Source organism: Nicotiana tabacum, chromosome 20, assembly GCF_000715075.1.
Source record: "Nicotiana tabacum cultivar K326 chromosome 20, ASM71507v2, whole genome shotgun sequence".
Taxonomy (NCBI): domain Eukaryota; kingdom Viridiplantae; phylum Streptophyta; class Magnoliopsida; order Solanales; family Solanaceae; genus Nicotiana; species Nicotiana tabacum.
In genome coordinates this window covers 87,381,158-87,409,040 of record NC_134099.1, presented here as the reverse complement: position 1 = coordinate 87,409,040, position 27,883 = coordinate 87,381,158, and the positions used below count along the sequence as shown (strand labels likewise).

General features: G+C 38.0%; 1 protein-coding gene across 1 annotated transcript; it reads left to right on the top strand.

Moving 5' to 3' along the window:
* Window positions 1–27,757, top strand: LOC107817129 (protein ENHANCED DISEASE RESISTANCE 2). The gene is made up of 22 exons (XM_016642902.2): window positions 1–637; window positions 1,683–1,757; window positions 4,673–4,726; window positions 6,028–6,093; window positions 6,211–6,314; window positions 7,144–7,211; window positions 7,294–7,410; window positions 7,589–7,629; window positions 7,735–7,835; window positions 11,445–11,540; window positions 19,790–19,854; window positions 19,946–20,017; window positions 20,159–20,314; window positions 21,526–21,755; window positions 21,826–21,865; window positions 21,966–22,120; window positions 22,214–22,315; window positions 25,180–25,224; window positions 25,306–25,446; window positions 26,230–26,325; window positions 26,457–26,558; window positions 27,393–27,757. Exons 1-22 carry the CDS (start codon window positions 500–502, stop codon window positions 27,501–27,503), a joined length of 2,175 nt encoding a protein of 724 aa, XP_016498388.1. The 5' UTR covers window positions 1–499; the 3' UTR covers window positions 27,504–27,757.
* The last annotated feature ends 126 nt before the right edge of the window (window positions 27,758–27,883 follow it).

Genomic DNA, 27,883 nt, shown 5'->3' with positions numbered 1-27,883 from the left:
ATATGACTATTATGACTACATAAACATTAAATAACTCCACCAAATCTCTCCCCCTCAGTTTCGTTCATTAGCTCCTTTTTCTATACTGTCTTTCAGAAGATTCGAATTCCTTCTTTCTGGACTCTTTTTGCTGCGATCATCTTCTCGGAGTCTAATATTACCTTATGCTAAACTTTTCAATCTCGTTTTCGTCAAGCAATTGTTTAATCCAGAATTGTGGATTTAGCAGACGGTTTTTAGAGATTTTCGCTTCATTTCAGATTATTTAAACTGGCAAATTGAATTTGAATTTGAGCTTGAGTTCTACTTTTGGTTGAAAGATCTTATTTATCTCGGTGAAAAATGGAAACGGTCGCATAGTGTTCATCGAACTGGCGGAAGTGAGGATTCAACTCTAAGCTTCCGGATTATCTGGCAATTTTATTTAGGTCTTTTATCGTTAATTGTAAGGGATCATAGTATCAAAAGCTTGAACCTTGTGGATCTCAGTGAAAAAAATATGTCGAAGGTCGTGTATGAAGGGTGGATGGTGAGGTATGGGCGAAGGAAGATAGGCAGATCCTATATTCATATGCGCTATTTTGTCCTCGAGACTCGATTGTTGGCCTACTATAAGAGGAAGCCTCAGGACAATGTGGTTAGTTTCCTCAATTTTGAATCATTTGTTTTGAATTTTAAATATATTTTTTAGTTTGTTTTGAAATTTGTATGTTAGTGGAAAATTTTGAGAACTTCTAGTATTAGAGAACTCGGAATTATTGACTTATTGGATGAAACAAGTAGAAAATGGAGCTAACATGTACAGTGAGAATGAATTCATATATCAGGCCCGTGGTGGAACCAGGAATTTATACTGGGGGGATTCAAATGGAGATTTGTAGTGCAAATGGAGATTAGTATCTCAGTAGAAAGTTTAGAGAACCTACAGAAATCCAATGTATTGATTATTGGATAAAACGAGTCCAAATGGAGCGAAATGTACAATGACAATTCATATATCAGTCTAGTGGCAGGGCCAGGAATTTATACTAGAGGATTCAAAATAGAGATTTGTTTACAGTATAAAATTTAGAGAACCTCTAGTGTTAGAGAACTCCAAATTCTTGATTATTGGATGAAACGAGTTGAAAATGGAGCTTTGTAGAGTGAGAATTCATATTTCAAGCCAGTGGCGGAGCCAAAAACTTATACTAGGGGATAAAAAAAATGTTACACCTGGAGTTTGAACCTTTGACCTAATGAAATTTTTGAACCCTCTTTGCAACTTTCCCTTTGTCAAGGGGATTCAACAACTTATATATAACCGAAAGCACTAGTTTTTATCCTATGTGCACAGCATAATTTTTTAACAAAGGGGATTTCAGACCTTGTATCAGATCCGAACAAGCTTGGATTCCTTGGAATTGATCCATGCTGTTATTGTTAGTTTGGTCATCCTTTTGTTGATGTGTGACTTTGAACTCAATTTACTTGACCTTTTGATTTGGGAGAGAAGGATTTCTGAATTGAATTCTTACATAAATGATGTTCTTTCAGGATATCAGCTTTGCTTAGTGTAGGATGTTGAAATGTGAGTTGTGGAACTTTGATTGGATTGTTGTTTCTAATAGTGCTGTATCAGTGGAGAAACTGGTAGTCTTTTAACCCTTAAGAGTTGATTTATAATGTTGCTTTATTATTAGGTACCAATCAAGACCCTTCCCATAGATGGCAATTGTCGAGTGGAGGACCGAGGCCTGAAGACTCATCATGGACATGTGAGTTGTTCTTTACTGTTGTTGTTTACTTTCTGATCAGTATACATGAAGTAATAACTTTCTTTGAGAGAAACTGATCAATTTAATGGAATTTTCTAGGTGTAAGTGTTAAGTTGTCATTGTTCATCTAGCATTTTTTCGTCTGGTCTTCTAATATGCATGAAAAATTAGGTAATAAAAAAATCTGAGTATGGGCGGTAATAGTTTAATTTGTTTATTCACACTATTTGCTTTATGAGAGTGTAGTCCAGTTAAGAATGTATGATAAATGCTTGTGGGAAAAAGAATTCCTCTTTTACTGTTTTATTTTTTATTTAATTAACAAGAGCTGTCCCACCACCATGGGAGGTGAAAGCCGGGGTGGATGACTAATGAAAAAAAAAGTAAACACGAGCTGTCTTTGCTATTTAATCACCAACTGTAGTTACTAAATATAACAATGCAAAGGGGCACAATATGTTTAAGATGTATAATGCTAGTATTGTTTAACCCATCAATGGTTGAACTGAGTTGTTGTATGACCTGGATGTGTCAAGTATTAAGTTGCACTGTGACTTGTGACAGATTTCTAGAGTTATATTTATTGCATATTTGAGGTTGAAAATTCTTGGAAATTGCTGGGTTAAAAAGGTTTTTATGATGGATAAAGGCCTAGGGATGCATGAACCATTGCGGGTCCAGAAAAGATGATAAACATGCTGTATTAAAGCTGGGAGATTGATGATAGTTTTTGAGAGGGAGGGGGAAATGACGGTGGAGATGTTCTAGGAGTCCCTCTTACGTCCCTTAGTCAAAACAGCGTAAGGTAAGAAATGCATCATACAATTAAAAAGCAAAATAAATCTTCTGATTAAAATGTAGCCTAAATCTGCCTAACTTAAAACATTTGAAAAGTTACTCACTAACTCAGTTAGACTCCATGAATCAATCCTACTCTAAAGAATTCCACAAACTGCACCCTCTTACATATCGTTCAATTGATTCAGATTACCAAAATAATACGCAGACCAAAAAGAGAGACGGGGTATGCACCATGCGAACAATTTCTTCATACTGTAGGAATTTTTGGAGTTACTTCTCAAATTAAAAATTAAGAAAGGTTAAATATCATATTCCATCTCCATCTTTACGATATAAAATTGATCTTCGCCGTCAACTTTAAGTTGTAAACATTCCCCCTTCCTATTTCAGTATACAGTAATTGAGGTGGTTTTGTGTGGACAAAGTCTAGTTTATTCTTTAGATTATTAAACTCCCCCATATGTAATTCTTTTAGTATTTCGTAGCTAAAGGGTCTAAGTCCAAAGTCTATTTTTCACTTTAGATTAATAACTTACCCCGGTATATAACTTTTTAGTATCAAGTTCCGCTTTCACTAGCTAAATGGAGTAAAATAATTGATCCAAATAACTAGGAAATACATTCATTAAATATGATACCGCATAACAAAAAGAAAAAGTTTTTTGGGAAAAGAAGAAAATAAGTAAAAAAGGACATGCACATCTATAATCTATTTTACAAAAATTGTGAGCTTGACCAAAGTTAGAGAAAAAAATTGATGGAATAAAAAAATAGAAATTATGAACATTCAGCCAAAATTTCAACTAGGTTGCCGAGTTATTAGGAGGGTTGTAGGTGGTGGTTGTCGCTCTGGGATGTTTTTTATATTTTTTTGTGATGGTACCTTAATAATAAAGTTTTATTTTATCGGAAAAAAAGAAGAAGGTTCCTGAGTTAAAAGAAGCACACTTGCACCTTTTCTCTTTCCAAAATTAATAATTACACTTTATATATTTATTCATGTATTATTATCTTTATTATAAATGTGAATGCATATTCTTCCTCATCATGGGTTTTACGGGGTTTGATATCATGTTCCTATCATGATATTTCATGTACTTCATTTGTCACAGCTTATAATCTTTTAATTTTGGGACGTTTCTTGTTTGACACTATTTCATGTATAATCTCATTTTATACAACTTTTAAAACATTTGAGAATACGAATTGATTTAGCTTTCTACTTAGACCAAAGAAGGTTTTAGATGCGACAATATCAACATCGAAAATGTCGTTTTTGGAGGAGAGGTTAGTACTTGATGCTGCTTTGGTGTCCTTTAAAGTGTGGAACTCCAAGATAAAAGGGAGGGACCCAAGAATCTTATGTATGCTTGTCCTAGAAAAGTCATATAATCATGTAAATTGGGGTTTCTTGGATTATGATATGGAGGATGGTTTTCATAGAAGGACGAATCGAGAAGGTGGACTGATTATTGTATATGTACGGTGAGATTCTCCATTCTAATCAGTGGGAGTCCTTCAAGCTTCTGAAATAGTTTCGGGGGATTAAGGCAGTGAGACCAACCATCACCTATATATCTTTCCGGTGATGTAAGCTCAAGGCAAGATGATGGATAAAGTGGTCACAGGAGGATTTCTGAAGACATATGATTTAAGTTTTGTGTGAGACTGCTAAATTTTGCTACGGCTAGAATTTTGGATGGCATTTCGGAGGTATTAACAAGGAATGACTTTTATGACGTATGCATGAGACCATCATATTTTTGCCCGTGCAATTATTGTGTACTTCCCTTTCCATTTGTGAGGCAGCCTGGAGCTAAATTCAATCGAGCTGTGTAGGGTAAAGAATACCATTCCATCACCTTCCTCTTCTGTTCCTCCTCTCTGAATGAATGAATTTGGTGATAGTTCATTGTTACATGAATCAAATAACCAACCATCTTTTGAGTGTTGGGATAAGAAATACTTGTGCAGACAATGATTTATCTCAGTTGAATTTTGAAATTTTGTATGATGTCCTACACTAATGTTTTTGATCCGTGTTATGATATATGCTTGATGAATAGGCATACTTAATTTTTCTCTGTGATATTAATCTCATGTATATCTTGCAGATGGTTTATGTCTTATCAGTTTACAACAAGAAAGACAAGTATAATCGTGTCACGGTGCGTGATCTTTCTCTATCCTCTCTGTTCTTGTCCCAAACAAAAGGTTTTATGTCATATACATCCTGGAGATTTAGCCAGATCATTCCCTATATATTCTTGTAGAGATGCCAAAAAATCCAATCCAAGAATCTATATCAGATACATCCTGGAGATTGCACTGCATAGCTAATTGATTCAAACCCCTAAACTTGTAACTTATATGCAAAGTCATCCTTTCATTCAAAGCATCTGTTGTCCATTCTTTCCAGAGTGCCAACAAAGCACCAAGCGGAATGGTGCTCCAGATCATTTTTCTCTGACCAATTTCCTCGTATTCCAACATAATAGAAGATCTTTAAACAACTTTGGTATTGTCCAATGTGGTCAAAAAATGTTTAAGAATTGGCTTCACAGTTGTGATGCTACTAGACAGCAAACTAGGTGATCAGTATCTTCAGCAGCTTCTCCACACAGGTAGCATCTGTTGCAAAGTGATAAACCCTTCTTTGTGAATTAGACTGAATTATACATTTAGTGTGAGCAGCTATCCAAGTAAAGCATGCTGCTTTAATTTCCATATCTTTTTTCTGTTGCCAATAATTTCTGATGTGGGAAATCAAAGTGTTGCAACAAACCTAGACTGTGAAGTTTCCACCTCTGGTTCTGATTAAAAAAAAATTCCACCTCTCTGGTCAGTCCATTTGAGGGAGTCAGGCTGCTTGAAGGTTGAGTTGCACAGCCTCTAGTTTGTTTAGAAGGTTAACCAACAACAACGACTCAGTAAAATCCCACAAGTGGGATTTGGGGAGGGTAGAGTGTACGCAGACCTTACCCCTACCCCAAGGGGGTAGAGAGGCTGTTTCCGATAGACCCTCGGCTCAAGCAGACGAAAAAGACAATATATCAGTACCAACAATAAAAAGCTTAGAAATAATAACAACATCATAAGTACCAGAAAATAGATGAAAAACAATAACAGTAACACGTAAGAAAGGCTCGGTACTATGAAAAGTGAAAGAAAAGTGTGGACACAACAATAACCACTAGCACTCTAGGACACAACCCTATCAGACTAGCCTCTCACCGGTACGAAGTAGACAAGAGCTCCACTACCTCGTAACCTACAACCCTAATGGTAGACCTCAACACCTTCCTATCAAACTGTCCAATTTTCAAGTCAAGACACTGCCTTCTGAGACTGAGAGCCCACCAATCAGTGGGTGTATATTTTGCTACTGTAACTTCAGAATTTGTTGCAAAGAAATAGAGGTCTAGATGTTGGAAAAAGTTCATTTATATTAATCATTATCTTGTTCCAGATGGCAGCTTTCAACATTCAGGAGGCACTTATTTGGAAAGAAAAGATTGAGTCAATCATTGATCAGGTTGTTTCCTCTTGTGCATTAAAGATTCACCTTGATATTCTCTCTTCAGACATAGAGTTCTTCCGTTTCTTCTTGTCTCGATATACTTGGAGGTAGTAATGTGTCTTCAGTTTTCAGCATCAGGAGTCGCAAGGAACTAATGGTAATAAGTACGTTTCATTTGAGTACAATTCTGTGATGGACAACGGGAGGAATGCTTCCTCATCAGATCATGAAAGTCAGTAAGTATCTGCTTTTGCCTTCTGCGACTTATGGGGATGTCGATGTGTTCGAATCAGAATGTAGAAAAATAGTGCATTCCGCTATTTCTTCGTGCTCTATTTCTTCTACATTCATCTTTTGAAGTTAGTTTTACTCGTGACTAGTCACTGCAACAGTAAGTTTGGTTTTTAATCTAACTGTGAAAAAGAAAACTGTGCAGAGAAAAGAGTGAGTTTGCTAAATACTTCCTAATGTTTGCTGATATTTGTTCATTAAAGAGATCAAGTCCACTACTAAATAGGATGGTCAAAATCAAAAGTAAAGGTAAATTTACTAAGCTCTGTCTTTTCCTTCCCAATGTGGCCTTTGGGGGTCCTTAAAACGGACTGGGTCTGGCTGCTCTCAATTCCAAACTTAGTGGCTTTAATTGGCATTGTTAAGCTTTAGAGAGTCAAATTTGATCTACTCTAATAAAAAAATAAATGTTTAAAGACTTTTAAAAGTGCAAGAACGTATATCCTGTAGTGTATTCATGTTTCAAGTATCTTATTTTCGAAAGATAAATCACCTTCTGGTTTCGCTTCTGAAAGTGGTTTGAATTGATTCTATGAGTGAAAGAAGACATTTGGTTTGGGAGGACCAAACAACTAATCATGCTTGCTAAGATTGTGAAGCACACGATAATAATTTGGAAGATTATGGTTCGGTTCCCGATTGCCCCTTTTACACATACAGACACATGAACATCTTATAAGATTTAGGTGGCAATGTAGCACATATATTTTAACCCAAGCACCTATCTTTCAACTGCTCCAACTTTTACAAAATGTAATGCTTCCAATTTTATAGGTTCAGCGCTGCTGAGGATGACGATGATTCTCATCCAAACTTGCTGCGAAGAACAACCATAGGAAGAGGTTGTTAGTTTGTGTCTTGCCTTGTCTTGTTTTGCTGTCTAAATGTTTTCTCAACTATCCATTTTGCATATTGAATGGACAGGTCCTCCTGAGTCTGTATTTGACTGGACCAAGGAATTAGATTCTGATTTGGCAAACCAGAATGGGAGTAACCAAGCATTCTCCAGAAAGTACTGGCGCTTACTTCAATGCCAAAATGGTCAGTTTAATGTTTTCATCCGTTTTATCTTCCAGTAAGCATGAGTTGTCTGGCAATGATTTGAATCTGTGTTTTTTTATATTCATTTCGTGTTTTTCAGTATAGTTAAGCTATAGAACATATCAAGGGTATCTTCGTTGACCATTGACCATTTTTCTCCACTAACGTGTGGCTGCAGGGCTTCGCATTTTTGAGGAGCTTCTGGATGGCGATTTACTAGTATGAGTTCATCTTTGTGTTCTATGCTGGCTCAAACATTGCCTAATTTATAGAAGTACGGTGTTACAGGGTATTTTCATGATGTAGTCCTCTTTCTCTGTGTAGCCAAAAAGCTGTAGTAGAGCAATGAAGGCTGTTGGGGTTGTGGAGGCTAGTTGTGAAGATATATTTGAGCTTGTTATGAGCATGGATGCAACACGTTTTGAGTAAGTTATCTATACTGTCTAGTTAGTCATTGTAGTTTTCGTATTTACTTCCAAATTTGTTCATTGATAGGTTTATTTCAGGAAATTATTTTTTAACTGTTTTGCCAAGAGCTCTCAATTGGCAGTAATTCCTGATGGCTAAATTTTCTCTTGTTTTTATACCGAGTTTGCTTAACTTATGCTTTTTGGAATCCAAAAATTTCTGGTTCTAGGTGTGTAGCAAGTCTAGGTGTGCTTTGGGCTTATGTTGGTTACTCTATGGGTTTACTAGTAATCTAGGGACTAACTCTCTTCATTCCATTAGGTGATTGTAGAAAAGGTATGGGATTCTGTGAATTCATGATTACTCTCTCAAGTTATTGAGAATTAAGTAGTGTTTAGAAGAACTCTGGAAAAAATAGCTACAACCCTATAATCCTCCTAATTACATATTTTCTTAAAGAGGATTTTCCTAATTACATAATTTCGGGGATAAAAGATCCTTTCAACATTTAAGTGGAGAAGGGTAGAGGGATGGGCCCATTATCCCCCGAGTTTTGAATTTCAGTTATAAGAAGAAAAAAAAAGATCCTTTCTATATTTACAGTGAATAGAATTATGGATTTTTTCATATTTCCTGATTCTTAACATTCTTAATGCTCCCCTCAAGTTGGGACATGCTTGTTCTATAATTCCAGTTTGTTGCAAATGATGGTTTGGTATGTCCAGCTTCAACCTTGAGATGCACCAGTCTACATGGTGAGTGAAGATGTTAAAGAGACAAGGTAAACTAAAATCACATGGGAGGAAGTTCTCTCGAAAGGCCTACAATCTCTTGGAATCCATGTAGACTTACGGAAAATAGAGCTCAAATCGAAGAAAAAAAATCTATATAGGCAATACTAATTAGTTAAGAATATGTTTCAGTCATACTAGTACGTTTACTTTTGGTCCTATGCTTTTTATGAGTCTTTTAGTCCTGTTGTATAGAATATAGATTACATAAAAGTAGAAAGTATTTCTAGTTTTTTTTATTATAATATTTGCCTGAGATGAGCTTTGTAATGGAGTGACATGGTCCGTGAGGATTCGTACAGCCTATCCCAACTTTTTTGGGTTTGGGGCGTAGTAACATTTAGCTTTATGTGAAGAAAACTAGGAGTGTGTAAATCATTTGTTTCTTCATTGCCGGCAGACTAGACAGATTTGGGATCTATTCCTTAATATCTATGGTGTGAAATGGGAAATGCCAAACATTGTTAGAAGTTTGCTGGAAAGTTGGCAGGGTCAATCGGTAGGCAAAAGGAAGAAAAAGATATGAATGACCATTCCCTTAGGCATTATGTGGACCGTCTGGTTGGAAAGGAACAAAAGATGCTTTGAAGATCAGAGGACCCAAATTTCTACGCTAAAACATAGTTGCTTGCAGAATCTATATTTTTGGTGTAAGGAAAGGGTAGTAGAAGACTTGGTGCAGTTATTAGATTTTATGGAATTTTAGAAGCTTTATTTGTAATTGCTATCCTATGACGTTTTGCTTGTACTTTGAAATTACCCCCTTGGTACTCTTTTAAAGTTTCTTAATAAGAGTTACCTTACCTGATTAAAAAAACATTTATCTTTCCATTTACCTATGTAGTATTTGGGTACAATGTAGTTCACCTCTAGAGGCTAAGGAAGAATCACAAGACTAACTGAAAAATTATGTTTTCTTTTCAAACTATTTTAAGCTTCCATTAACCACAACTTATGGAAACTAGACTGTCAACTGCTTTCATATCTACTTGAATAGGCTTGTGCATAGATTTGCTTGGTTAATATTTTTTTAAAGGTCTATTTTCCTTTTTCAAGTACTAGACCAAAAAATAGTTGGAGTTTTAAACAACTGACTTTTTGGTGAAAGTTGTATGCCCTTTTTGAGAAAATGATGACCTAATGTATCAAGTAGATTATATTGTTAGATATATGATCTTTGTGTTGAGTTGGTTCCTAAGTATTTCTTTGGGTAATTCCTGATATTTTTCTGAATCGATGCGTAATATGAATGTTTTTTTTTGAAACACAAAGATCATGGATCCATTATCTAAGGTAATTATCTCGGGTCTATTATCTAAGGTCACAGGGGATTGACGAGGATGTCACACATCGTATTGGAGGGGATGGATGAAATGGAGGCTCACATCCGGTGTTCTATGTGATAAGAATGTGCCGTCAAGACTTATAAAGAAAATAAAACAGAGTGGTGGTTCGACCAACTATGCTATATGGGGCTGAGTATTGGTCAGTCAAGAACTCCAATGTGTAGAAGATGAAAGTAGCAAAAATAAGGATGTTGAGATGGATGAGTGGGTGTACCAGGAGAGATAAGATTAGGAATGAAGTTATTTGGGATAAAGTGGGAGTGACCTCCGTGTAGGACAAGATGCGGGAGTCAAGGCTGAGATGGTTCGGACACGTTAAGAGGGTTAGGAGGTGTGAAAGGTTGGCCATGACTGGTTTGAGAAGAGGTCGAGGTAGGCCAAAAAAGTACTGAGGGGAGGTGATTAGACAAGACATGGCGCTGCTTCAGCTTACTGAGGGTATGACCCTTGATAGGAGGGTGTAGAGGTCGAGGATTAGGGTAGAAGGTTAGTAGGTAGTTAAAAGTATTAGTAGCATGTACCTTCATGTTCTTAGATCTATATTATGTCATGTTGTGTAGTTCGCTTCAGTGATCGTCGTATTGCTTATTCTTTTCTCCCTCTTTTTCTTCTCTCTTCCTTTTCTTTATTTTTCTTCTTCTTCCCACCTTCTTTTCTTTACTTTTCTTTTCCTTCTTCTTTTTCTTCTTCTTCTTCCCACCTTCTCTGAGCCAAGGGTCTGTTAGAAATAGCCTCTCTACCTTCACTAGGTTGGAGTAAGGTCTGCGTATAATTATCCTCCCCAAACCCCACCTGTGGGAATATACTGGTTTTCTTTTGTTGTTGTTGCTTTGTGGAATAGGTCCAAGCTTCTTTTATACTAAAATGCATTTGTGTAGAAGGATGCAGGATTCATGCATCTAATTAGGAGACTATTTCAGGCTGCATGATGTTGAAGTATGGGCTACATCATGTGATTGTGTTATTTTGTGCTACTTAAAATAGAGCTTGATGCAATACAGAAATTGAAGTTGGGTGGACAGTAAAAAAATAAAGCAAATTTTGGATTTTGTAATCATCCAAAATGAGATAAAAGAAATGGATTTTTGGCTTTAATAAGCGGCATGGTGTATGTGCAATATTAATGGTCAATGTAATTTTATTCTGTTTTTGAGTTTTTCTCTTTTAACTTTTTATAAGTGACAAGATGTTTTTGTGGAGGGAAGGGTATACAGAAGATGATAAAATGTTCTTAACACTAAGAATAAGCTACAAACAAACAAAGCTCTGCGATATCTTGACGATCGGTTATGCCAAACACTTTTTCAGATGCTTATCATGAAATATGAAGCATTCCTTTTAATTAGTCTCTCACTTTGTTGAACGAAGTCTCTAGACAAGGTGATTATATGCAGCCATTAAAAAAGGGTTACATCTATGTTAACCTAATGGTAAAAGACATTATCGTTATATTCTTTGGGTGTTCAGGATCTAACTACTGGCTAAACAGGTGGGACTGCAGCTTCCAATATGGTAGTTTAGTTGAGGAGGTAGATGGACACACAGCAATACTTTATCACAGGCTTCAACTCGACTGGTTCCCTGCGTAAGATTACATACTTCTTTGTTGTAATGGTTGCTTATCTATTTTGTATTTCTCATTTGACTAGTGTTTTAGTTTAGTTAAATTAGCTCCAGCAGCAACACCTGTTGAATGAATGCCTAGAATGTGAATGTGCTGTTAGGTGCTCCTAACCTGGCTGCTTTTGATAAGTGTGCATATGCATGTATTGTGAATGCTTGAGAAGAAATAGAACGGACGTTATGAACTTGGGCCTTGGAAAGGGTGTGCTCCACGGAGAAGTTCCTTTTCCTCTGCTGGAAATTGTTGAAATCACAAATGTCTGCTTATGCTTGCATCTTCTGTTTACGACTTATTTATATTATGGTTATGTTGCTCGTGTTTGGATTGCATTGTCCTATTTAGGTTTCCCCATGACCTTGTCCACTTCCTTATTCTAAAAATATTATTCTTAACTTCCTGTATTTCTGGATGATAGATCTTGTAAGAATATTGAGTGTTATAACTTAGTATAACAACAATGTGTCCTAACGGTATGTATACATGGTTTAAATTTAGGCTTAATACCCAATGTGATGTCTATACTTGCACAATTTTCAAATAGATATCTCAAGTTGGTTAGAACATACGATTTAAACACCTCCGGCCCTGTGTGTTCCTCACTTGCCTTGATGTGGAGAACATATCAGATCCACGTCAGGTGAATTCATGCCACTTTATCATTATCTTGCAGGACAAAGAAAAACTTTTTGTCTTCTCTTCTCCATTTTTCTTCCTCCAATGTTGAAGTTTAAGCTTTTTAATTTGTCTTCACCATTATTGATGTCTAAATCTCTCTTTCCTCTCTAAAATGTTTAGTAAATCCTGAATTTGACCCCATAGGCAAGTTTACGCAAGATTACATAGAAGCTGCAAATTCCTTTCCCTTTACTCGCTTTTCTTTTTTCCTTCAGATCTCTCCCAAGGTCTTTCAATCAGTGGAGATATCCCCAGACTTAAGTAACCTCCTGTTAATGCATAACATTTAGTTTCAAAATATCTGATACAGAATCTTAACTCCAACTTACTACTGGTGTGCTTTATTAGGCAATTTAAGGCTGTACCAAACATTTTCTTCTTCTTAAATAGGCTTCACAGTTCACACCCAGATCAGTATCACTACTGGGCTGAGATCGAGAAGCCTTTAGGCTTTTAAGAAGAGAAAACCAACAATGGGGACCCAAGAAAGAAGTTTTGCATGTGGGCTGAAACTTCTGAAAGGGAAAAAGGGCGAGAGATACGAAACAGGGAAATTGAGGTTGAAGATGAAGGGTTGCTTCTTGTGAGAAGGCACGGGAGAAAATATGATATATATTGATATTGTAGTATGTGATGCAATACAAGAGGTGCTATTTATAGCTACTCTATACAAAGGGGATACTACTCCTATTCCAATGTGGGACAATTACATAGCTATCTCTAAACACTCCCCCTCAAGCCGGAGCATATAAATCATATGTACCGAGCTTGTTACATATATAATCAATGCGAGGACTAGTGAGGGACTTGGTAAAAATATCTACAAGTTGATCATTCGATCTCACAAGCTTCGTAGTAATATCTCCTGAGAGTATCTTTTCTCTGACGAAGTGATAATCAATCTCAATGTGTTTAGTTCTCTCATGAAACACCGGATTTGATGCAATATGAAGTGCAGCTTGATTATCGCACACAAGTTCCATCCGACTAATTTCACCAAATTTCAACTCCTTGAGCAATTGTTTGGTCCAGACTAGTTCACATGTTGCCATAGCCATTGCTCGGTATTCTGCTTCTGCACTAGACCGAACAACTACATTCTGTTTCTTACTTTTCCAGGACACCAAATTTCCTCCTACTAAAACACAATATCCAGACGTAGAACGTCTATCAGAAGGTGATCCTGCCCAATCAGCATCCGAGTACCCAACGATCTGCTCATGACCTCGATCCTCAAACAGTAATCCTTTACCTGGAGCCGATTTTATATACCGGATAATGCGGACAACTGCATCCCCATGACTATCACAGGGAGAATTCATAAACTGACTTACAACACTTATAGGATAAGAAATGTTGGGCCTAGTCACTGTGAGATAATTTAATTTACCAACCAGCCGCCTATAGCTTGCAGGATCGCTAAGCGGCTCCCCCTGTCCAGGCATAAGTTTAGAATCCGGATCCATCGGCGTGTCAACAGGTCTGCAACCTGTCATCCCTGTTTCCTCAAGAATGTCTAACACATATTTCCTTTGAGAAATAACAATACCTGAGCTAGATTGAGCAACCTCAATACCTAGAAAGTACTTCAATCTGCCTAGATCCTTAGTTTGAAAGTGCTGGAAGAGATGCTGCTTCAGATTAGTAATACCATCCTGATCATTGCCCGTAATAACAATATCATCAACATAGACTACCAGATAAATACATAGACTTGAAGCAGAGTGGCAATAAAACACAGAGTGATCAGCTTCACTACGAGTCATGCCAAACTCCTGAATAACCGTGTTGAACTTACCAAACCAGGCTCGAGGAGACTGCTTTAGACCATAAAGTGACCGACGCAAGCGACATACAAGGCCACGAGACTCCCCCTAAGCAATAAAACCAGGTGGTTGCTCCATATAAACCTCATCCTCAAGATCACCATGAAGAAAGGCATTCTTAATGTCCAACTGATAGAGGGGCCAATGACGAACTGCAGCCATGGATAGAAAAAGGCGAACTGATGCCACTTTAGCCACTGGAGAGAAGGTATCACTGTAATCTAGCCCAAATATTTGAGTGTATCCTTTGGCAACAAGACGTGCCTTAAGTCGATCAATCTGGCCATCGGGACCAACTTTGACTGCATAAACCCAACGACAACCAACGGTAGATTTACCTGAAGGAAGAGGAACAAGCTCCCATGTACCACTTGTATGTAAAGCAGACATCTCGTCACTCATAGCCTGTCGCCATCCTGGATGAGACAATGCTTCACCTGTAGACTTAGGGATGGAAACCGAGGAGAATGAAGATATAAAAGCATAATGGGGAGATGACAGACGATGATAACTCAAACCAACATAATAAGGATTAGGGTTTAGTGTGGTCCGTATACCTTTTCGAAGTGCAATCGGTGTACTAGGAGCAGGATCCGCAGTAGGAGCCGTGTCAGGTGCAGGACGAGAACCAGATGGGCCTGATGTAGGGCGCGAACGACGATGATAAGTCAAGAGTGGTGTTCCTGTGGCTGGGAACTAGGAGGGATAACACTGGACTCCTCAAAAGTTGGTATGGGTGAAACCTCTGTGGTTGAAGGTGGAGGAGGATTACTAAACTCCTCAAAAGTCGGTATAGGTAAGACTTCAGATATGTCATGGTGGTCAGCAGAAGTGACATCAGTTGTGAAGAAAGGTTTAGACTCGAAAAATGTGACGTCAGCTGACATAAGGTACCTATGAAGATCAGGTGAATAACAACGATATCCCTTCTGAACACGAGAATAACCAAGGAAGACACACTTGAGAGCACGAGGAGCTAACTTATCTTTCCCCGGGGCTAAGTTATGAACAAAACATGTGCTCCCAAAAACCCGAGGTGGAAGAGGGTATAAGGCTGACTGGGGAAACAATATTGAATGTGGAATCTGACCCTTGATGGGAGATGAAGGCATCCTATTAATCAAATAACAAGCTGTGAGAACTGCATCGCCCCAAAAACGCAACGGAACACGAGACTCAATTAGAAGTGTGCGAGCAGTCTCAATTAGGTGCCTATTCTTTCTTTCTGCAACCCCATTTTGCTGAGGGGTATAAGAACAAGATGTCTGATGAATAATTCCATGAGAAGGCATAAACTGCTGAAACTGAGAAGATACATATTCTAAGGCATTATCACTGCGAAAAATGCGGATAGAGACACCAAATTGGTTTTTGATTTCAGCACAAAAACTCTGGAATATAGAGAATAACTCAGAACGATCTTTCATTAAGAAAAGCCAAGTACATCTTGAGTAATCATCAATAAAGCTAACAAAATAACGAAATTCCAAGGTTGAACTGACTCTACTAGGACCCTATATATCAGAATGAACCAAGGAGAAAACAGAGTCTGCATGACTCTCAACACTACGCGTAAAGGAAGCTCGGGTATGTTTCCCAAGATGACACGACTCACAATCTAATCTAGACAAACTGGATAAACTAGGTACCATCTTTTGAAGTTTGGATAAACTCGGATGTCCTAAACGTCTGTGGACTAGATCTGGAGGATCTGTAACTAGACATGTTGTGGAAGGACTGAGCGAGTTAAGGTAGTAAAGACCTTCTGATTCACGACCTGTACCAATTGTCCGTCCCGTACTGCGGTCCTGCATAATAAAAGAATCATCAATAAAATATATACCACAATTGAGGGCACGAGTCAAACGACTAACAGATGCAAGACTAAAAGGACAACCAGGAACATAAAGAACGGAATCTAGGGTGATAGAAGACAATGGGTTGGCTTGTCCAACTCCTTGTGCCTTAGTTTGACATCCATTGGTCTAGATCTCCCAAAACGACCGCCTCCTCGTCTATTCTCCATAGCTTGAGATGCCCGAACATCCACTGTCTGGGATGCAAGAACAGAGGAATCAAGTATCTGTGATGAAATCACTGGGTGACTTGGTGCTGCAGCAAGGCGTAGTAATCGAGAGAATAATTCATCAACTGTAGGGACAGTCGGACTCGCCAAAATCTGGTCTCGTACTGAATCAAGATCATGAGGAAGTCCAGCGAGTGTAAGAACTAGAAACATTTTCTGTCGCTGCTCTTGTTGTTTTGACACACTAGCAGAAACTGACATCAATGTCTCAAATTCCTCCATGACTGCCTGTACCTGACCCAAGTAAGTAGACATATCTAATTCTTGCTTCTTTAAGTTTGTCATCCGTGATATCACATCATAGAAGCGAGATATATCATTAGTGTATAACGTACGAGCCTTTGCCCAAACCAAATAACATGTCTGGAATGGCCGAAACAAAGGCATCAACATAGAATCAATAGAACGCCACAAGATGCTACATAATTGAGCATCAATTTTTGCCCAAAGCGCTATCGCCTTTTCATCTCCTTCGCTAGACTGTTTAATCAGATGATCTTGCACACCTTGACCTTTACACCACAACTCGACAGATGAAGCCCAAGCTAAGTAGTTTGAACCTCCCATTAAAGGTTCCGAGGTAATCATAACATTAGAGTTTCCAAAACTCATGCTTTTAGACCCAAAAACATCAATTCCCAAAGACATCTTGTAAATTATTACCAAATAAGAGAAATAATCAATTGTAATCCACTGAAAATAGGGTAAGGAACACTGAACCAGAATAGGAAACTACTGTAGCAGTTGGAAAGTTACTGTTGCAGCCGGAAAATATTCAAAGTGGACGGAATGAAATAAAAACAGTAGGGGTAGGATCGGAATTACCAGAAGACCCAACTGTTCTGAAGGAACTTATTTTTTTTTTGAAATCACTATTCACGCCGGAAAAATAAAAAAGTGGTCGGAATTTGGTGTAACCTGGATGGGTAGGCTCGGAATTGCAAGGGAAACAATCTGTCCTGAAGAGTCGTCGCCAAAAAATGGCCGGAAGGTGGCCCACGCAACGTTGGAACTTCGCCGGAAAATTTTCTTTGGACAGCTACAGTACCGCCGGAGATTTTCACTGGGATTTGGTCGCCGGACAGTGACTACTCTTGTGGTAGTGTTGGATTTTGTGCACAACACTGACCGAGACAAAGCAGACGCAAAACAACTTTGAAAGTCGTCGGAAAAAAAGGGTTCCGGTGACTGATTTTACTTCCCGGAATCGCTGGAATTTATGCACAGCGATAAATCTCTCACGATAGCTCTGATACCATGTGAGAAGGCACGGGAGAAAATATGATATATATTGATATTGTAGTATGTGATGCAATACAAGAGATGCTATTTATAGCTACTCTATACAAAGGGGATACTACTCTTATTCCAATGTGGGACAATTACATAGCTATTTCTAAACACTTCTATATCAGATGTATAAGCTCTCATTTGTTCCTCTGTCTCTAATGGTTAAATTAGAAATCCAGCAAGGTTACAGCTTAAAAATGGAGTTTCTCCCACAGGTTTGACTCAGATGTTCAAAAATGGAGGAATGGTGGAGGAAAAGATATAAAAGGAGGGCTTTCTTGCTGTTGGTAGCTATATTTTTCAGCTTCGCTCCCTAAATTCATGTATACCATGCACTTTGTCCAATTCATCCATATCAATGCCACATAAGCTTGGTCAATGGTTAGAGGCATTTAAAACAATAGGTTTGTACAGGTTTATGTGTCTGGTTGAGAACCCGTGGAGATGAAGGGCTGAGAATAGAAATCTTTACAAGTACGAATGTCAATTTGGGTATTAAGCCTTAATTTTAAGCCACTGTAACTCCATTTCATGGGCTATTATCTTTAAAATAATTTCTCTCGATTAAGTTGTGAACTCTCTTCTTGAACTCTTCCTCTAGTCAAGTACAACAAAGCAAATTGTTATGGAGCTACTTTCTGGATGCTTTATGAACTGGTATACAATTTACTGGGAAAGGGTATTCTCATATGTCATTTTGTTCAACTCCAAATGAGAAGATCTCAACAACAACAACATACCCAGTAAAATCCCACTAGTGGGATCTGGGGAGGGTAGGATGTACGCAGACCTTACTCCTACCTCGGAAGGATAGAGAAACTGTTTTCGGGAGACCCTCGGCTCAACAGAAGAGACAATAATATCAGCAAAGAAACGAAAGAAGATATCTGTAACAACAAAAGAAGCAAGAGAAGTAATAGTAATATCTTAAGATACACCAAATAAGTGAAAGGGAGTGCAATAATACAATCCTATGCAAAACAACAAAATAGTGTGAACACAACATAGACCGTTAACAGACATAGGCAAAACTCTATTAGACTGCCAGGTACAAAGAGGGAAAAACTATGAACTACCCCCTAGCCTACAACCCTAATGCTCGACCTCCACACGTTCCTATCAAGAGTCATGTCCTCGGAAATCTGAAGTCGTGTCATGTCTTGCCTGATCACCTCGCCCCAATTCTTCTTAGGCCTCCCTCTACCTCTTCCGGTACCTGCCAAAGCCAACCGCTCGTACCTCCTAACGGGGAATCTATGGTTCTCCTTCGCACGTGCCCAAACCACCTAAGCCTCGCTTCCCGTATCTTGTCGTCCACGGGAGCAACGTCCACCTTCTCCCAAATATCTTCATTCCTTATTTTATCCAGTTTAGTATGCCCGCACATCCATCTCAACATCCTCATCTCGGCTACTTTCATCTTCTGGATATGTGAATTCTTAACTGGCCAACACTCAACCCCATATAACATAGCCGGCCTAACCACCGCTCTGTAGAACTTACCTTTGAGTTTCGGTGGCACCCTCTTGTCACACAGGACTCTAGATGCTAACCGCCATTTCATCTACCCCACCCCAATGCGGTGCCTGACATCCCTGTCAATATCCCCATCTCCTTGGATAATAGACCCTAGGTACTTGAAACTTTCTTCTTGGGGATGACTTGTGAGTCGAGCCTCACTGCCTCGTCCACTTCTCCCGTCACGCCGCTGAACTTACACTCCAGATATTCCGTTTTGGTCCTACTCAGCTTGAAACCTTTGGACTCCAGAGCCAGCCTCCACACCTCCAGTCTCTCATTAACACCGGTACGCGACTCATCGATCATAACTATATCATCAGCGAACAACATACACCATGGCACCTCCCCTTGAATATGGTGTGAAAGCATCTATCGCCAGAGCAAATAAGAATGGGCTAAGTGCATATCCTTGGTGTAATGCCATAATCACCGGAAAAAGCTCGGAATCACCTCCCGCAGTCCTGACCCGAGTCAAATGAGAAGATCTCATTATTCATAATTTACTGGTTTTAAATCATTATCAGAGTTCATGCATCTCCTAGTCTCTTTCTTTTTTTTTTTTCTCCGACAAAATGTAAATTACTAAAAATTATGATTTTCTGTTGTGCTCCCCCCCCCCCCTCGACACAAGAAAAAAGAAAGAAGATAAAAAAGGAAATTTCATTGCGAAATTCCAGTCCAATCAATCAAGGAGGCTTCCATGAACTAGTTGTACTTTGCCTATATGAATCCCTGTAACCTTCTGCTTTATGCTGGCCCAAATTTTTTCGACTATTGTTAATATTTTAGATTGAATTTAACTGTGTATGCAGGTTAGTATGGCCTCGTGATCTTTGTTATGTACGTTATTGGCGTCGAAATGATGATGGAAGTTATGGTAAGTATCACCCAAACCCTCTTATTCTTGCTGGTTTATCTTTTCTTCCAGTTTATTTATGACTCTACTTGATTTGTCATCATTATTGCAGTTGTGTTATTTCGTTCCAGGGAGCATGAGAATTGTGGTCCACTACCTGGATATGTTCGAGCTCATATTGAGAGTAACCTCTATTTCCTTCCACTCATTTAGTTCACTGCACTGAATGCATATTAAACCTTATTATTGATGATTCATATATATCTTTCGCAGAAGTATTCTGAAGGTCGTATCTTATATGCTAACCACTTATCACCACTTGCAGGTGGTGGATTCAATATTTCCCCACTGAAACCTCTTAACGGGAGGCCCAGAACACAAGTGCAGCATCTTATGCAGATCGATTTAAAAGGGTGGGGCGTTGGCTATATCTCGTCATTTCAGCAACATTGTCTGTTGCAAATGTTAAACAGTGTGGCGGGTTAGCTTTTCTTATGCTCTACTGAAGTTAACATTCTTGAGAAACTTCAAGTTTGTTATGGCATACATTTTCATTTGCATTAAATTTGCTAGTGCGTCCTTTGTCAAAAAAAAAATAAAAAATTTGCTAGTGCGTCATCTGTTTATGATTTATAGTGTTTAGTGGTGGAGAGTCGCTACTGCTTGTAAGTGACTTCAGGAAGCTTCAGCCTTCCTCTTCCCCCTGTTTGCTTCTTGTTGCAGGTGAGGTAGTGGTTGTATTAATAGCTGTTTGGTCAACAGAAAAGCAAGAAGGAAAAAAGTGACTAAGTTAACGGTTCTTTTCCCCTTCTTTGTTCTTTTTCTTTTCTGTTGGTGAAACAACGACTATGGCTGAAGTGAATATGGATGGTCCACTCGAAGTAACAAACTATATGGGTTGTGTGCATGGAAAGGGATAATGAAGGGATTTGGGAGACTAGGCTAAATTAATAGATTTCCTAGTTGGGAATGGAAACCAGATACATTTTTGTCTCGATATTTGGTGTGGGGATTAACATTAAAAGTTTCCCACTGTTGTACTCCATAGCAAGTCAAGGAGAAGCGAGATTGGCATATTTGATAAGAAGGAATACAGGTGGAATATTTAGGGATATTGTCTTGAGGATTGGGAATAGCTGATACGGAAAAGCTCTGCACCATAATATAGAGATGCAATCTGGGGGAGGGGAAGGATCAAGGGCCAAAGGGGAAGGGACACAGATCACCTACATTTGATTGCAAACACCCTACGGGCTTGTGAAGTTTCATTTGTTTGCTGTTCAGCATTGAGTGGGTATATTTAAGACAGAGAGAGGCCTTTGGAGGAGAAGCAGTATTTAAAAGAGAAAGAAAGGCACGTGGAAGATTGCGCTTTATTGTTTTGGATGATTAGGAGGGAGATGAACAAAGGATTAAAAGAATTAAATAGTAGTATTTATGGAGGATCAGGAGTCCTTTGATGTTTTGTTTATACTGTGTAAAGAGATGTTCCTTTTGTGTAGATAGTTCTATAAACTTAGAAGCGTAATGTTGTAGACGAAGTAGTAAATTTTGGCACCATATTGGTGCAATTTAATGAATTGATTTGACTTTAAAAAAAAATGAAAAAGAAACTAAGTTAACTGTGTACTTTCTTACTGATCTTTTGATGATAGTTTAATGTGAACTTATGTTTTAACTTTCCTCCTCCAGGACTTCGTGAATACTTTTCTCAAGCTGATGAAAGGACTGCTGCTCCAAGAATCCCAGTTATGGTTAATATGACATCAGCTTCAGTTTCTTCCAAGAGGAGTCAAAAGTTCCAGGAGACTCTTCATCATCGTACTCGTTCTTTGGACCAAATACGTGCTGCAAATAGAAATGCTTCAATGATGGATGAGTATTCTGATGAGGAAGAAGATTTTCAAGGGGCTGATCAAGAGGTTTGAACTTTATACATATGCATAGTACTTTAGGCATCTCCTTCTGAGCATGTGGCTTGGATTTTTTCAGGTAATGCCACCCAGTCCTGAACATGAAATGAAGAAAACTGGTAGGTGCTGCCCCATACGGATCGTGGTTGTAGTATTCACTAATTATTTATACTGTCTGCACAAATATTCTTTAGTGACAATAATTTTCTACTTTTGAAGCCCTCGAAGAAGAACCTTCGGATCAAATTGATTTTTCCATCTTTTCGGGTAACCTTCGACGTGATGACAGTGATAAGGGTCGTAACTGCTGGAGAATATCTGATGGAAATAACTTCAGAGTTCGTAGCAAGAACTTTTGCTATGACAAATCAAAGGTCCTTTGACTGTTTCTCATTTCCTTGATAAGCGCCTGGTTTTTAGATTATTTATGTCACCATGCTCTAAAATCACTTTGAAAATGCATGCAGATTGCTGCTGGTAAACCTCTGATGGATCTTGTTGCTGTTGACTGGTTTAAAGATACTAAACGGATGGACCATGTTGCTAAGCGTCCTGGTTGTGCAGCACAAGTAAGAAATACATTAGTTTAGTTTCAGGGGAGGTCTACCCATTTAGGGTATTATGAGTTGCTAACTGAATGAGTAACCAGAAATAGAAAACATCAAATTGCAGTCAAGATGTTTTCCTCATTTTGTTTTGGTTCCAATAGAAAATGTTGGAGGAAGAAGTGAGCATCACGACGCTCATGCACGCCACACACACACCATTCATCAAAATTTCCAAGAACATGGCTTAGTCTATGAAGGCTATTATGAGAAATAAAAGACGCATTGAAAAAATTGAGAGAATGCGATTAGGAGCACACTTCACAGTGTGCATAACTGTGTTTTCTTGATGGAGAACACTAGATCAAGTATAGCTATTTATACTTTGCTACTTAACTATCTAAAATTCTGCCTCAAGCTGGTGCATACAAGTCGTCATACCGTGCTTGTTACATATGTAACTAATGTGGGGACAAGTGATGGGTTTCAGTTTGACTTCATTGTTACAACGTCTCCTAAAAGTTATTTTCTGTGATGAGTAACAATCAATCTGAATGTATTTAGTTCTCTCATGAAACACCAAACTCGATGCAATATGAATAGCAATTCATTATCACACTGTTTCCGTCTAGCCGATTTCTCCAAATTGCAATTGTTTGAGCAGTTGTTTGATCCATGTGAGTGCATTTGATCTAGCAACCACATTTTTTCTTACTCGTCCTAGGCACCAAATTACCTCCAACTGGAATGCAATATAGAGAAATAGAGCGACTATAAATATATAGGGAGCCAGTGGGGAGCCAGAATCTATACAAAGGGGTGTCAAAATCTAAAGAAGAAGCAAAAAAATAGAAACTATGCTGCAATAGGGAATGGAACTTGCGACCTTCAGTCACTTTTGACACCCCTAGACCGTTGCACTAGGAGATTGTCTTGTGTCAAGGGTTGTCAACCCATTGTATATATTTAATTTTTTTAAAAAAATACCTATCTACACAGTGTTATTTTCCGGCGAAGGGGTGTCAGTTGACACCCCTCGGACAAGGATAGCTCCGCCCCTGTAGGGAGCAACCACCGGGTTTGGGGGGAGTCTCATTCGTGGGCACATTTTTTCTCTTTCTAATAAAATCATTCTTATTTTATTCTTCAAAGACATAGAAGGTTATCTTATGACCTTGTGTTCTCCCAACAAGTGCTTGGTCAAATTAAAGTATTCAAATTGGACGAAGGTTGTGTGTCGTAAAACTTCACTACTCGGAAAGGTGGATATTTGATTGAGATAGAGGGAAGAAAAAGGAAGATGGATTTTTCAAATAGTAACTTATTGAGACATGGAAATGAAGTTAGTTGCAATACTATTTTGAGATGCCTTCTATTTTATAGAAAAGAAGGATATCTACCTTTGTACTTTACTATTTGAAAAATATTGACGAATTTAAACCCTCAGGGGTTGGCCTGGTGGCAATTGACTTGAGCCTTGGGGTTTGCTCCCTTTCAAGGTCTCAAGTTCGAAACCCACTGGGTGCAAACAATTTTTGAGGGTCATCGGACTGGGTAAAACCTGAATTAACCGTGGTGCACTTGCGGGAAACTCCTTGCCGAGGGCTTGTGCACCCCCGGGATTAGTCGGGGCTCGTAGAGACTCGGACAACCGGTGCAAATCAAAAAAAAAAAAATATTGACGAAGTTCAATAAGCCCTGCTTTTATTCTTCCAAGTCACTCTAATAAATGAGAAGTAATGGCTACATCGTTTTCCTCAATTTTGTTTCACTCTTACGTCAAATCACCACACCAAACATTGGATGTAAGCAGTAGCTTCTGTATAGCTTTATTTCACTGTTCATTATAGTCTCAACAGTGAACTTTAGAAGATCAAATGGCCATTTTTCCATAAGCAAGAGTTTCAAGACCAGGTGATGGCTGATAATTTTCCCTTGTAATTGGCTTATGTTGGGGTAGGGCTCTCTAGAAGACCTGTATGGTTTGCTAGGTTATAGTTTCTTTACCAAAGGCAGAAAAATCATATTCCTAAGAACAGACGTGATCCTACTTAAGTCTCCAATTCACGTGCTTTAACTTTGTGCATGCTATCAATTTTAGCTATAGCACTTAAGCTTAGCCTATTATACTCAATAGATTGATTACAACAACAACAATACTAAGCATCAGTTCCAAGTAAGCTTGGATTAGCTTTATGAATCCCCACTGCATTTAAGCTCAACTCATGTCATCATCATACCAAATAACATAAAAGTGAAAAATAAGTGAAACATATATAATGCTCCCTCCGTGCCAATTTATGTGGTACTCTTTCCTTTTTAGTCAGTCCCAAAAAGAATGTCATCTTTCCTATTTAGAAGCAGTTTATCTTTAGAATTCATACTTTACCCTTAATGAATTGATTTACAGCCACACAAATATCTATGGTTTGTTTTAGACCACGTGTTTCAAAAATCTTCCTTTATTTTTCTTGAACTCCGTGCGAATTCAAACACCACCCACATAAAGTAGGACGAAGGGAATAGTAATAATACTAATAATATTAGAAGTTTCTAACAAGTCTAAAACCTATTCCTAACTAATAGATATCACCTATATGAATCTTTTTCTTCTTTTGCATCCTATCTTTGTTGGTCTTTTGAGACAACTTTCTTCCATGTGATTTTAGGTCTACCCGCCCACTTTTAACACTTCACTCACCATAGTTTCACACCTACGGACTAATGCATATGTAGGTCGATGTAGGATATGACCAAGTTATCTCAAGAGACCTTCTCTCATTTTATCCTAAATGCATGCTACTTGCACCTTGCGAATGTGGCCATTTTTAATCTACGCACTAGATTGAGTACCATAATTTAATTTGTCTTTGTGAATTTGTTTCCAGGTTGCTGCAGAAAAAGGACTGTTTTCTTTGGTTATAAATGTGCAAGTAAGTTATGCCATAGTATTTTGTGTTAAACTTCCAAGTGCTTCAGGGAGAAATAGGTAAATAACATTTGTCTTCTGAAAGGTTCCTGGATCAACACACTACAGCATGGTTTTCTATTTTGTCATGAAAGAGTTAACGCCTGGTTCTCTTTTCCAACGGTTTGTTGATGGGGATGATGAGTTCCGCAACAGTAGAATGAAGCTCATCCCATCAGTTCCGAAGGTATCTTTTATTTCTTTCAGCTCTTTTGAATGATTTCCGGTAGTAGAATGTTGATTGATGATGTTTGTGATATTGTGACGAACACAAACCATACCGATATTTTAACTAGTTATGGTTTTATACAATTCTAGGACAATTTTGATGGTTTGATTTTAAACACATCTCTTCAGAATGTTTTTCTCATCAGTAAGAGAAGCAAGGAACATCTCTTCAGAGTTCTATGAATAAGGAACACATAACTTGGCTGAAGAGCTGGGTGGGCTGAGATAGAAAGTGTTCTCAGGTCTATATGATGATTTGTGGGTAGAGGATGGCAACGAAACAGCATAAGTGAAATAACTCAAAATATTACTTTGAAACTTTAACCAGTAGCTGAAGAGTAACAATGGAACCAATACAGAATTTACTTGAGCGATCAGGGACACACTGTCTTGGAATGAAACGTAGATGACCCCTCTTTCAAGAAGATGTTCTCTCTTGAGATTCTTGTGCATTTCTTGTCAGATAATTTATTGGTTGTCGGCAGTGAAATTTCTGTTTCTACTCCCCTATTTAAAGTTGCCAGTGTTTGACCAATCTCTGCAAATAAAAGTAGTTTGATGTCATTTTACAAGTTTCCTTTTACATCATGCATGTGATTATCAAATGCATGTTAAACAGATATGCATGCTGAAACTTGTGGGTAATCTTTGAGAGATTTTGCTGTGTTCTCCACTTCCTTCCTTCTATATCTTTGTTACAATGTATATGTGCTTAGAATTGACCACTCTCATGTACATGAAGGGCTCATGGATTGTGCGTCAGAGTGTCGGAAGTACCCCTTGCATACTGGGGAAGGCAGTTGACTGCAACTACATCCGTGGTCCCAAGTATTTGGAAGTAAAGACTTATGCCCTTTTCTCTTTTGAGTTATTTAACATGTAGCGACACAATGTGTGCTGTACATATATCATACTGGTAAGGAGTATTTGTAGTCTCGGATTTGATCATGTGCTGTTTATGTTCTGTAGATTGATGTTGATATTGGTTCTTCCACTGTGGCAAATGGAGTTTTGGGGCTTGTGATTGGTGTAATAACGAGCCTAGTAGTTGATATGGCTTTTCTTGTACAGGTATGTGAGCAGACCTTCACCTGCTAGATTTTGTCGCATTGATGATAAATTGAATCTGGACAGTTTGTTGAACTCTGTCAAAGAACGTATGGGTCCAACTATCTTTGAATGTGTGAATTAGTATGAGTTATATAGGTACAAGTATATAATACTTCCTCCGTCACATTTTATATGACACCATTATTATTTGGAGAAGTCAAAAACAGATTTTTTATTACTAAGATTTTTTAAATACTTCTTAAATACAGTTATAAAACATTGTGACTTGTGGTGCTTTTTAGTAGTTCTTGAATATGAATAAAATTCATTTAAAAGATTAAGGTTTGATGTCCTAATAGAACCTAAATTCAGATGACTTATATTATTCCTCAACTTCTAGATCTATCATTCGTTCGGAGAGGAGGGAGTAACAAAATGAATTAATGCAGTTAGTCTAATACATATAACTTGATACATTCGGCTGTTTTCTGTATAGACTTGTAAGTTTGCACTACTAGACGGGAATAAAGGAAGCTCTTTTATCTACTTCGAAATGAAGATGGATTATAGGGGATATCCCAGAGTACTCCTTTATTTTGGCCATTGTATGTTCATGATTCTTTAATAAATATTCATTTCTAATCTAAAGTTTCCTTACTAATAAAATTCATCCCCACCAACCAACATGCAACCCAGCTGCCTAACTACAAAAAGAAGGCGAAAAATATGGATTGATGTATTTGGCGTCATGCAAATGTGTAATTCATCTTCCTTTTAAAACTTCCTTGCACTGTAATCCTTTTTACGAGGCTATGTATGCCCTAATCTGATGATATATTTGGCTATTTGTGTTAGGGCAACACCCCTGATGAGTTGCCGGAGCAACTTATAGGTGCCGTACGTGCGTCTCATATAGAACTCTCATCTGCTATTGTACCAAAGTTGGAGTCTGATACTTCAGAGTAGGTCAAATCATACCCATAGTTAACTTGTTGAAGAAATTGATTTTTGAAAGATATGTATACATAGATGTAGTTCTTTTCTATTTGTCATTCATTATGCTCTTCAAATTCGTTTCAGCTCAGAATGGAGCGAAGTCTTTTTATAGATGTCAACTTTATTAGGTTCAATTTTCTTAGCTCACTTATCAGAAAGAGCAGTGAATATAGTCTTATTTCCAGGTGCTGATCCGGAATAAATAACATGAAGTTTATTTGATAGTTTCTTCTTCCTTTTAAAATTTAAAAAAAAAAACTGAATTCTGTCTGTACATATATGTGAATTATACTATGATTTTGTTGTCTGGAATTTTCCAGTTTAAATCACGTCATAGAGGTTGTTTTCTC

Excerpts from the sequence above, each read along its gene's own strand:
- LOC107817129 (XM_016642902.2), top strand. The coding sequence starts at position 500 with ATGTCGAAGGTCGTGTATGAAGGGTGGATGGTGAGGTATGGGCGAAGG. Across the intron at positions 22,121-22,213 it reads TTTGCTATGACAAATCAAAG|ATTGCTGCTGGTAAACCTCT; the intron begins GTCCTTTGACTG and ends AAATGCATGCAG. Across the intron at positions 22,316-25,179 it reads GTCCTGGTTGTGCAGCACAA|GTTGCTGCAGAAAAAGGACT; the intron begins GTAAGAAATACA and ends ATTTGTTTCCAG.